Raw genomic sequence first — 12755 nt, forward strand, 5'->3', positions numbered from 1 at the left:
ATTTCTGATTGCTAAGCATCTCATCAAGCTTTGCACTTGAAGTCCTCTCTAGTTGAGCTCTGACTTGAAACAGCTCTGCTTCAAGCTTCTTGGTCTTCTCAGCCAAAAAGTTGTTTTCAAATCTTAGTGCTCCAATAGTTTGATTCGCCTCATCAAACTTTGTGGACAACTCTTCACGATCAAGTTCCACATCACTGAGCTTCTTGGTGGCCAGCCTGTATAATTTCTCATGCTTTTCAGAGAGCTTGTAAAGCTTCTTATAGGCTGAATGGATATCATCTTGATCATCCATTTTCTCAAATTTTGACTCCACCAGTTCTTCTTCTTCATCCACTTCTTTAACAATCCCTTCAGTAGGATTGACTGTGGTAGTGAAGGCATTTAAGATTCCGTCATCTTCATTGTCGGAATCATCTTCAGGCTCAGTGTCACTTAGAGTTACAGCAAGTACCTTGTTTTTCCTAATGCTCTTGAGATATGTAGGACACTCATATTTCATGTGTCCAAACCCATGACATCCAAAGCACTTTGGTCCTGCAAGAACAGTGTACTGCCCGCCATCCTTAGCATCCTTCTTCCCTTTGTCTTGGCTTTTAAACTGAGAAGAACTGAACTGCCTACGGTCCTTGTCGAAGCTCCTTCCATTGGCATTCTTCATAAACTTCTTGAACTGCCGAGTGATGTAGGACTTCATCTTAGAATCTTCATTATCGGAAGACTCATCTGTATCACTGCTCTTTGCCTTCAAGGCCATGCTTTTACCTTTACTTGACTTGCCAATCCTAGATAGTCCTATCTCATAGGTTTGCAAGTTTCCTACCAGCTCAGTCAAAGGAATCTTGTCAATATCCTTTGATTCCTCTATTGCCGTAATCTTGGCATGGAATCTCTCAGGTAGAGATCTGAGCACCTTCCTTACAATCTTGGGTTCAGGGATAGTTTCCCCAAGATTGAAGGCTGAGTTCACTATGTCCTTGAGCTTGGCATAGAACTCATCAAACGACTCATCCTCCTCCATCTTAATTTCTTCAAAGCTTGTAGTGAGCCTCTGAAGCTTTGAATCTTTGACAGCCTTTGTACCTTCATAGGTAGTCTGGAGGATGGTCCAAGACTCCTTAGCAGTTTCAGTTGAGGATATCTTCTTGAACTCCTCATTTGTGACTGCGCTAAATAAGGCATTTAACGCTCTGCTGTTGAAGTTAGCCGCCTTGATCTTAGTATCATCCCAATCGGCCGGATCTTTTGTTGGCTTAGTCCAGCCAATCTCTACAGCTTGCCACACCTTTTCATCTAAAGACTGCAAGAAAGCTCTCATGTGTACTTTCCAGTATGCATAGTTAGTGCCATTAAATAAAGGAGGTATAATTAAAGATTGTCCTCTATCCATGGCAAACAGGGGTCAATGGATCAACACAGTAAAGATTAAACCCTAATCAGAGTGTGCCCGCTCTGATACCACTTGATAAGTCACAATCTGAATGACCCCTAGTGATTAACCCTAATTAATTAATTTAGCCAAGTAATTAATTAATAAATTAATCATGAAATTTTATGGAAGCACAAAAAAATCACCAACAACTTAATATGCAGCGGAAAATAAATAACATGGTGATTTGATTACGAATGGGGAAAACCCTAACGGCAAAAACCCCACCGGGTGATTTTCAGGTCACCACTCCCGAAACTCCACTATTATCAAATCAAGCGGTTACAAGTAAAGGAATCCCAAGTACCTTACCAACCTACAGTTGAACCCTTACCCCAGTACCCAATTGGACTTGATCTGTAGCGACAGTTCCCACCTTTGATGCACGGCTCCCAAGTACGTGACTAACCAATGCGCGGATCCAAGTACGCGGCTTCAGAACACCAACTTAGGAAGAATGGTTGGCTGCAAAGTTCTTCAATTCATCCTTTATGATGAATAGTAGGAAGATGCTTGGTCACAAAACCCTACGGTGCAAATACACAGCAACTTCTTGATGGAAGATGAACCAGGTCAAGAATTTCGTCTTTTGATCACAATTTGCTTAAATAGAGATTGCTCAATGCTAATGCAACTTGTTTCACACTTGACGGCTCTTAAAATAATCCTTTTATATGTTTAGGGTTAGAAGAAAAGAAAGCCCAAAAACATATTCACGGATCCCAAGAAAATCATATTAGAAATCTGAAATTTTAAATCTCGACAGATAGCAGGTGTTGAGGTAGCTATCGAAAGGTGTCGAGCTTTAAAAACTTTGCACTTCAGCTTGCTTTTTCTTGGACAGACCTGATGACTTCAACACTTGACCTTGAAACATTGTTTCTTGAAGTATTAAAAACACTTAGAACTACCCAATTACAAGTAGAGTGCGTTTTGTCAAAGGATTAGCCAATTTACATAAATAAGTGACATATGTTCTTAATCAAGTTAAAACACATATGTCCTAACACGAAGTACGAGACAAAGCCTTCAGCAAGATGACGGAATACCAGAGAAAAATGACAGACTACTACAACAGAAGGGTGAAGCTCAGGAGACTCAACATAGGGGACCTCGTCCTGCGCAAAGTAACCCTGGCAACCAAAGACCCAACTCAAGGAAAGCTCGGCCCCACGTGGGAGGGGCCATACAAAGTCATTCACTACTCCAGACAAGGTAGCTACCACCTGGAGATCCTAGACGGACAAAGGCTCCCAAGACCAGGGAACATTGAACACTTGAAGAAATGTCATCAGTAGATGTAATGGAAAGACGTATTCGTCATTTACGATCAATAAACGAATTATTCAGCCAATATTTGTGTATAAACATGCCTGAAGAAACTAACGAAAGCAAAAAATGGCTAAGTAACAAGATTCCGTCTAGACGGATGTAAGTTACTGATGAATAAACCCGCTTAAAAGCCAAAAATGGCTAAGTAACAAGATTCCGCCTAGACGGATGTCAGTTACTGACGACTACAAAACCCTAAAAAAGGTGTAAGTCACAAGAAGCTGAAAATATGACTAAGTAACAAGATTTCGTGAAGACGGATGTAAGTTACTAACGAAGATAATGTCACTAAGGGTGATTGAAAAGCCAAAAAATGGCTAAGTATTAAGATTCCGCGTTAACGGATGTAAACTACTAACGACTACAAAACCCTGAAAAAGGTGTAAGTCCTAAAAAGCCAAAAAAAAAAAAGGCTAAGTAACAAGATTCCGCCTGGACGGATGTAAGTTACTAACGAATATAATATCACTAAGGATGATTGAAAAACCAAAATAATGGCTAAGTAGTAAGATTCTGCGTTGACGGATGTAAACTACTGACGATCACAATGCCATATCGTGACAAATATAAACTACTGACGCTCACAGATCCAAAGAAGGTATGTCTCATAGAAACGAAAAATATTTCATCAAACACATCGCACATGCAATTAAGAGCATATAACTTGCAAACACAGGTAAGATGTAAGAAGTAAATTAAAACCAAGAAATCACCATTGTTTCTTTTGCAAACCCATAAACACTAGATTTAAACATTGTTCCCCAAAAAGAAAAAAGAAAAATGTTTCTGAATAAAATTTACAAAAAGCTATCACAGGCAAATAGACAAAAGAAATATTTCTGTTAACAACTAAGTAGCAGGCTCAGGCTTCAGAAGCAGGAGGGGCATCAACGGCATCAGCATCGTCAACAGGGGCATCTCCTGGAGTATCATCAGCAGGGACCTCGGACAGAGCAGCTTCGTCAGCGGCCATCTCCCTGTCCACTTCTTCTAAGTCCAGGTTCCCCATGTCGACGCCGGTTGGGTGCTTGACCATGTATCTCTGAAGAAGCTCAAACCCTTTAAAATACCAACTGAAAAGCACAGTATTGTACTCTTCAGTGGTTTGAAAGGCCTCAACGGACCTCGCCGCAATGGTCTTCAGCATTTCCTTAGAGCTCTGAAGCTGCTCATCCTTCTCCAAGTTCAGCCGGCGCTTAACTCTAAGGTCGTCACCTAAACCCTTGACCTTCTCCTTTAAAGTAGTGGCCTCGTCCATAGAGTCAGTAAGGTTCTTCTTCAGCTTTAAGTTCTCATTCTCCAGAGCTTGCACCTTTGACGAAAGGGATGCCAGCTTAGCCTCTTGAGTAAGATACTCAGAAGAAATGTGTAAGCTCTCTCCCAGAACCTGAAAGGAAGTACCAATTCTTCAGTAAAAAAAAAAAATAGCACTTCACCTGAACGAGCTTATGGACGTGGCCACCCGCGACTGTATTAAAGGAGACCCCAGAGAAAGCCTTCAGGTCGTCAGCCGTCACAATGCTGTGGGCCCGTTCAACTGCCAGCTTCTCGTCACCCTAGATTGTTGAGCGACCAACATCCTCTTTCTCTTTCTCTTTCCCCGTCAGGCGTGGCCTCTTGAAGACAGGCGTGGGGAGCTCCTCCACTGAAGTAGACGGAGAAGCAGTCCTCGTCATCTCAGTGATGGAGACGAGGGGAGTGACGGAAGCTGGCGGAGTGGCAGAAAGACCCCTCCCTACTACACGCACGGTCTTTTTTCCTATGTTGGACAAGGGCTCGTCCTTCTTGGCCCTCATCTTCGCATACATATCTTTATTGAATTTCGACGTCATCTCTGTCAAAAGAAGAACATTAGCCCCGAAGAAAAGCACAAGAAAGAAAGGTCAATACTGACGAAACTATAACTTACTCTTTTTTCCTTCTATGTCAAGGTTTTTTAAAACAAAGGCAGAAGGCTCAGGCCCGAGACAGTAGAACGCAAGGGTCCTGGGATCGACGAGATCGTCCCAACTCTCAATCGTCTGCGCGTACTTGACAGCCTTCTGCACACGTTCTCTATACCTGCTCTTAAGCTTTGGTCGTCTTTTAACTAAAAAAAAAAAAAAAAAAAAGAGGGTGTTAGCGGCTATAATTGTAAGCACGACAAAATTCAAGAAACGAAGGAGAAATATTGACGCACCTAAAGTTGGGGTTTCCCACCGACGACGTAACACTGGGAGATCACCCCAAACCTTGCCCGAAGGCGACTCAAAATCGTCCCCAGACACATAGAAGAATCTGGACTTCCAATACCTGAATGACGAAGGTAATTTGTATCGTTTGACGCTTTCAAACGATACAAATACACCAGTTCGTCAACCCTGATCATATCCCTGTCATTAGCTGCCAGCCATATCCCCATACAGCTAATTAAAATTCTCCACGAATTGGGCATAAGTTGCCCCAGAGCGATACCAAAGTGATTTAACAACTCCATCAAGAAAGGATGGACGGGAAACCTCAACCCACAAGTGAAGGCAGCCTCGTAAAAGCATACCTCACCTGGGAAGAAGTGACACGCCCGGTCTTCCACACTGGGCAAACGAACCCTAACTCGATCCAGAAACTGGAATCTATCTCTAAACCTCGCCAATGTGTCAACATCTAGCCCACACTCCTTTCCCAGGGCATAAAAAGCCCTAACCTCTCGAGAGCAAGAGACGGTGGTATCTTCCTCCGCTGGGCCGCCGTTGGACGACAACCCAGTTTCAAGCTCGCTCGACCTAACTTCAGACATACCTACTCGCACTTTAACCTCGTTCACAAACCAATCTAAAGACTGACGAAGCAAAGGCAACAGATCAGCCAAAGCAACACTCAGACAGTTACCCTCAAAAACAAAATCCTCAATATTAGAGGAAACCCCCAAAAACCCTCCTAAGCGAGCAAAAAGGAATGAAATTGAGGGGCAAGCTACCCTAATCTCAGAGCTACTAAGCATGAAAACCAAAAGACACAACGGCGAACTAAACCCCCATGGAATTTAGAACAAACAAACAAAAAAAAAAGAAAAAAAAAGAAAAAAAAAAGATCAGATGCAAAGCCATAATAAGGCAGAGAAGAGTAACACAGGAGAATGGGCGTACCTTAAGGAAGCGATCAGAGGAGGGAGCACCACCACGCCGATTGCTAGTTCACAAAAAGGTTGCAGAGAAAGGTCGCCGGAGAGGATGATCAAAGCAAATGATTAAAGGATTTTTGAAAAATGTGAACAAGAAGAGGTTTTAAACTAAGGCTTTGGGAAACTGAAAAAACCAGCGGGAAGCCCAATATTCCCACCAAATCAAAGCATTAACTCCACCCACCAGCACGTGCCACATATGCCATGATTTGCGAAACGCCACCGCTTTGCATTTAATGCGTACCGAAATCCCAAACGACACTCGTAAACTGTAAAACTCTTCACATTCTATGATCGTCATTTAAATAACGAACACAGAATCAGGGGGCAACTGACGAGGCACGAGTTCATGTACACACGGACAATCCCATCGATACGGACGAATCCAAACTCTGGTTAGGTGAGTCAATTATATGCTTTACTGACGAAGATATCCAGACCATTCAATGCAGGCAATCAAACCCAAAACGGTTACAAGGACAACTGTACAATCTGTTGAAAGACAGTGATGGCACATTAAACGGCCCCAGACGTTACCAAAAGGAGCATTAAGACCTCCATAACTACCCCAACGGCTGGAGGCCATAAGAACGTATATATAAGTCTCCCACATGGCTAAGGACCAGGTACATATGCACACAAATACTGAGAGATCTTTTTGATTCTTTCCAATTACATTGTTCATTTCCTAAAGAGCTTCTTATACTGACTTTGGCATCGGAGGCATTGTGGCAGGCACCACACCGGTGACCACCTTTGAGAGTACGATCATACAGGCTGAGGATTACCTCCATCTGACCAACTCTACTGACGAATTTACGCTTCATCATATAAGGTGTGGGATCAAGTGAGAGATTTATAGATACTTCCCCAATTCAATTGACCTATATCTTCAATTACTGGTCTTAATCTAGATCTCATGCAATACACTGGATGCAATATCCTATGTATGGTCGAGATAAAAATGTAAAAAATTTAACATTTCATCTCAGATGTCTAATATAAAAAGATAAAAAGAAAAGTAAAATTTTTATAAAAACTACTCTTTTTATTTGATTGGACAGTGAAGTTCTTAACTTTTCATCTCCACCGTCTATAAGTAGGATGTTGCATGGGATCTGGATTTAATTTCAAGCTCCTTGATAAATTTTCCATCAAATAATGCAGTATAGTCTAGGCCCCTCCTAGTCAATTAGATGCATCACCTTAAACCGTAAACAATAAAATTGCAAGAGTTATTTTTACTTTCTATGATGATAAAATGTACAAAATAAAAAAGCACCTGATATTAAATAAATGAGAGAGTTCAAGTCAAGGGAGAGCCAACCTTTATCAAATAGCCCATTAGTTCAATGGCTCTAGAGTAAACCCAAAAACAAGAATCAAACAAAAAAAATCAAGCAAATTGTGCCAGGCAAAGACTTTAAGACCAATTATTATATGTGTATGATTGATTACTCTTAAAAATCCTTTAAACACAAATAATTAGGTACACATTATTCTTGTTCTGTATGATTGATCCAACAACCCAAAACCCTTTTTCTTTACTCTTTATTTTATTTTATTTTATTTTCTCTTTAAGTTTTTTAATCTATATGTTTTACTTTTTAGAATTGTCTTTGTCTTCTTTTTCTTAATTTAGATCTTCTGCAATACATTAGATGCAATACCTTATGAATGGTCGAGATTAAAATGTAAAAAACTTAGCTTTCCATCTTAGTTCTATAATAAAAATAAAGATAAAAAGTTAAAAAAGTGAGAAGTTAAAATTTTAAAAAACTACTTTTCTTGTGTGATTGAATGATGGTGAATTTGGTGATTCTTAATTTTTCATCTCGACCATTTATAAACAGAATACTACAAGGGATCTAGATTTAACTTTAAAGTCCCTGTTAAATTTTCACATCGAATATTGCAAAATAGTCTAGGCTCCTCCTAGTCAGTTAGATGCACCATCTTGAATCATAAACAATAAAATTGTACCAACTATTATATGTGTATGATTGATTACTCTTAAATCCTTTGAACACAAATAATTAGGTACACATTATTCTTATTCTGTATGATTGATCCACCAACCCCAAACCTTTTTTTTACTCTTTATTTTATTTTATCTTCTGTTTAGGTTTTTTAATCTATATGTTTTACTTTTTAGAATTGTCTCTTTCTTCTTTTTCTTACTCTAGATCTTGTGCAATACACTGGATGCAATGCCTTATGAATTGTCGAGATTAAAAGGTAAAAAACTTAGATTTCCAGCTCAGTTTTGTAATAAAAATAAAGGTAAAAGTTAAAAAAGTGAGAAGTTAAAATTTTAAAAAACTATTCTCCTTGTGTGATTAAATGGTGGTGAATCTGGTGATTCTTAACTTTTCATCTCAAGCATCTATAAACATGATATTACAAAGAATCTAAATTTAACTTTAAACTCCTCGATAAATTATTCACATCGAATATTGCAAAATAGTCTAAGCCCCTCCTAGTCAGTTAGATGCACCACCTTGAATCGTAAACAATAAAATTGCAAGAGTTGTTTTTACGTTTACAGATAATAAAAGGTAATAAGTAATAAGCAACAAATATTAAATTCAAGTGACAGAGTTAAAGTCAAGGGAGAGCAACCCACTATCAAATAACCCATTAATTCAATGGCCCTTGAGTAAACCCAAAAACAAGAATGAAACAATTCTAATTCTTGTATGATTGATCCACCAACCAAAATTTTCTTCTTCTTGTTCTTTATTTTATTTTCCCCTTTTCTAAGATTTTTTAAATCTATATTGTGATTTCACTTTTTAGAATTGTCTCTTTCTTCTTTTTCTTTTTTCTTTTATCCCTATTTTTTTTCCTCCATACACGTATTCCTAATTTCCTATTCTTATCCTCTCTATCTTCATTTTTACTTTTATTTTTCTACCTCTTCATCGTATAGTTATCTCAAGATCTCAGAGGGAGAGAGAGAAAGAGAGAGAGAGAATAGGCAAAGAGTGTAGGCCTTTCGGTCCAATCACCCATATGGATCATTTTGTGGGGTCAGATTCTCTTAAATAAAGAGGAGATGTTCTTTCATAGAAAGTCGTAGTGCTTTGTTACTATTTGATTTGTAATATATGGGACCAGAGTAGTTGGCATAGTATCACATAGAAATTAAAGGTTTTCATTCCCAGCTTCACTCCCCTGATTGATACAAACAAAATGACAGACACCACACCATCAAACAACAAGCTCCAAGGCAAGGTGGCCATAATCACCGGAGGTGCAAGCGGCATGGGCGAGGCCACGGCGCGCCACTTCGCCGCTCACGGCGCAAGAGCCGTCGTTATCGCCGACGTACAAGACGAGAAGGGCCAAAACGTCGCCGCATCTATCGGTCCCAACATATGCACCTATGTCCACTGCGATGTCAGTGACGAGGAACAGGTCAAAACGTTAGTAGACACAACGGTCAATACGTACGGACGCCTCGACATCATGTTCAGCAACGCCGGCGTGGCTCGAGCGACACAAACGTGCGATCAGAGCGTGTTGGACATGGAGTTGTCGGCTTACGACAAGCTCATGGCGGTGAACGCGCGTGGAATGGTGGCGTGTGTGAAGCACGCGGCGAAGGCGATGGTTGAAGGGCGCGTGAGGGGGAGCATTGTTTGCACGACGAGCGTCGCGGCGAGTATTGGTTGCCCCAAGTACGTCGACTACGTGATGTCGAAGCATGCGGTGTTGGGGTTGGTGAGGTCCGCGAGCTTGCAGCTGGGCGCGTATGGGATACGCGTGAATTGTGTTACACCAGGTGCGGTTGGGACGCCACTGCTGAAGGACATGTTTAGGTGTGAAAATGATGAGGAGGCAGATAAGGTGGTAGAGTCATGTTCCATCTTGAAAGGTGGGATGCTGAGACCCAATAATGTGGCCGACGCTGTGGTGTTTCTTGCTTCTGGGGATTCGGAGTTTGTCACTGGGCATAATCTGGTGGTGGATGCTGGGTTTTGTGTCAAAGTTGGCTAAAGATCCATTAGAAAGCACACTTGCGTGAGTTCTGTCACAAAGATTTTAGAATTTTCCATCTTTGTCTATGTGTTGTGCTCGTAATTAAGTGTTCTAGTGTTGATTATCGAAAATAATAGAGATGTTTTGGTAAAGTTTTAGTACTACAACACCCTACTGGATTCTCCCAAAATAAATAAAGAGAAACCGTATGGAACTAATAACCCCAGCCGACAGAGCCAAAAAAAAAAAATTACAAGATAAACATCATTTAACTAAGGTGTGGACTGCCTCATTACACAGCCTAGGGACCCAGATTACAAAGACATTACCAGAGAGAAACAAAAAGGACTTCAAATCAGAGCATAGGGACCTGATTCTCCAAGGAGGGGGCACTGCCAAATTCGAAAGAAGCTGGACAACAGATTGAGAATTAGACTCCACAATGAAAGATTCGCCAGCCAGAGCAAGGGCTAAGGAAATTGCCCATCTAATTACTTTTGCATCAGCCTGGAGAGGGAGGGTGGTGTTCACTTTCATGGAGCCAGCAAATACCAACCCCCATCTTTAGTCTCTCACAACTACAGCGATGGCAGAGAAGTGAGGACCCACTGCTGCATTAACATTTATTTTTATGTCCAGCCTGGAGGGAGGAATCCAAATCTGAGGAGGGGCAAAAACTAGATGTCTTGAGGTGGAGGCTCTTGAATTTTTATGCTCAGCGAAGAGACTAGAAATCCTGGACGCTACTCCATCAAAATTAAGGATAATGTTTTCAAAGAGGGATTGATTTCTCTGCTTCCAAATAACATCACAAAGGACGACACCAAACAACAAAAATTTTTCTTTTGACCAAGATTCAGATTGTCCACAAAAGGAGGGGATATGAGGAAACAGAAAAAATTCGATGGGGACCCAAACTGAATGGTTTACATTCTCAACCCCCCACTAACTCTCTTTAGAAGGCAGCACGCTTTATATTCACAAGTTTTTGCTCTTTATTTGTGCGAGGGGAAACGACCATCCTCAAGATGAAGCTCAAGCAGTTAGTTGAACTATACAACAAGAATTTAATCACAACATTAGTTAGGCCATAATGGAAAGTGAGGAATTTTTTTAATCTTGAATTTAAAACTCAAAATATTAGTCAAATATCAAAATACTTACAACTCAACTGGTTTGTGCTTTCTTGTGTTTCTAAAGGAGACATCAAAGGTACAAATCTTTCTCCCCTAATTATTGAATTATATATATATATATATATAAAAGAAAAAAGAATTTAAAACTCATGAACAGACCTTCTCCCAAAAAATATATATATATATAAAAGAAAAAAGAATTTAAAACTCATGAACAGACCTTCTCCCAAAAAAAAAAAAAAAAAACATATGGGCATTAACAAGGCACGTGGGAGGCTTAAAAGAGAATATGCGACTAGCTCAATTTTTCATTAAGGATAAATATTAGTGCACATAAGTCATGATTTCATTCAGGAAAAAAAAAAAAAGAGTCATGATTTCATGAGTTTACAAAATATGCATTGTGTAACACATCTGAGTGAAGTGTGACTAAACACAACCCTTTCATTAAAGTCTTCTAACACTCCATTTCACTCCAAGAAAAAATAAAAGGATAATAAATAAGCAAACACCCCTTTTCAATCCAAGACAAAAAATAATAATAAATGAGTATACACTCCTTTTCAATCCAAGACAAAAAAAGAAGAAGATATACATGGACGAACATTCCTTTTCAAAAAAAATTCAAAAAAAAAAAATGATGATATAAATCATTGTTATTGATTCTGTTCCGTTCCGGCCGGAACGGATGGAATTTTTCATTCCGGTATGCAAAATGGTACTGGAATTACCTACGTTCCACCTTGGGCCAAATTTCGGGCCGTTTCGGGTCATTCTGGCCATTCCGGCTAATTCCAGTTCATTCCGGCCGAGATGGGAATTTCGGTCGGTACATGATTTTGCCTGTTATAAAAAGAAAAAAAAAAAGTCCAGAGACTGCAAAACAACGCCGTTTTGGACAGAACTAAAAAACCTAATCTTATATTCCTCCACTCTTCAGGTCTTCTATTCTTATTCTTTGATTTCTTTCACTCTCAATCTCTCTCTCACTCACTGCCGTCTTGCTCACTGCTCACTGTGTAGTGTGCTCTCTGCTCCTAAGCTTCAATCTCTCACTCTCTCGTGCTGTGCTTTCTGCTCCTAGCTTCTATCTCTGACTCTCTCACTCTTTCTCTACTTCGGCCAAAACAGGTATTCTTTCTCTACTCTCTCTCTCGGATTTTTTAAGATTTTTTTTCTTATGATTTGCTAAGAATCTTAAGATTAAGTGTTAGGAGCTGAAGATATGTGTGATTAAGTGTTAACTGTTAAGAAGTAAGAACTTAAGCTTTAGTCTTTCGTTGGTTCATTTCTCTCGGATTGTCATAATTTTTTTTTTCTTATGATTTGTTTTGTGGTTAGGAACTTAGTTTTTTGGTTTTGACTCTTTTGAGTGGATTTATGACAATGAAATGTTGTATAAGAAACCCAGAAATGTTTCGGATTGTCATAGTTTTCAATGAAATGTTGTGTTTTACATGATGTAAAACACAACATTTCATTGAACAGTAAACTATGACAATCCGAAACATTTCTGGGTTTTTTTTCTTATGATTTCTAAGTTTTGTGGTTAAGATTAAGACGTAAGAGTTAAGAATTTTAGATACGTGATTTGTTTGTTCATCCACTTCATGCAAATTAAATTAAATTTTAGCTACTGCATTTGATTGAATTTCATTTCATTTTCATTGAACAGTAAACTATGGTTGATCATCGTTTTCATCATAGTTCAGCTGGT

The 12755-nt window shown here is 39.6% G+C and overlaps 1 protein-coding gene across 1 annotated transcript; it reads left to right on the forward strand.

Annotated features, from left to right (window-relative positions):
- The first annotated feature begins 8909 nt into the window (after positions 1–8909).
- Positions 8910–10054, forward strand: LOC112006938 ((+)-cis,trans-nepetalactol synthase NEPS1). The gene has a single exon (XM_024039261.2). The coding sequence runs from the start codon at positions 9114–9116 to the stop codon at positions 9918–9920; it is 807 nt and encodes a 268-aa protein (XP_023895029.2). The 5' UTR covers positions 8910–9113; the 3' UTR covers positions 9921–10054.
- Positions 10055–12755: the final 2701 nt, after the last annotated feature.

Source organism: Quercus suber, unplaced genomic scaffold (assembly GCF_002906115.3).
Source record: "Quercus suber isolate HL8 unplaced genomic scaffold, Cork oak 2.0 scaffold_153, whole genome shotgun sequence".
NCBI classification, from domain to species: domain Eukaryota; kingdom Viridiplantae; phylum Streptophyta; class Magnoliopsida; order Fagales; family Fagaceae; genus Quercus; species Quercus suber.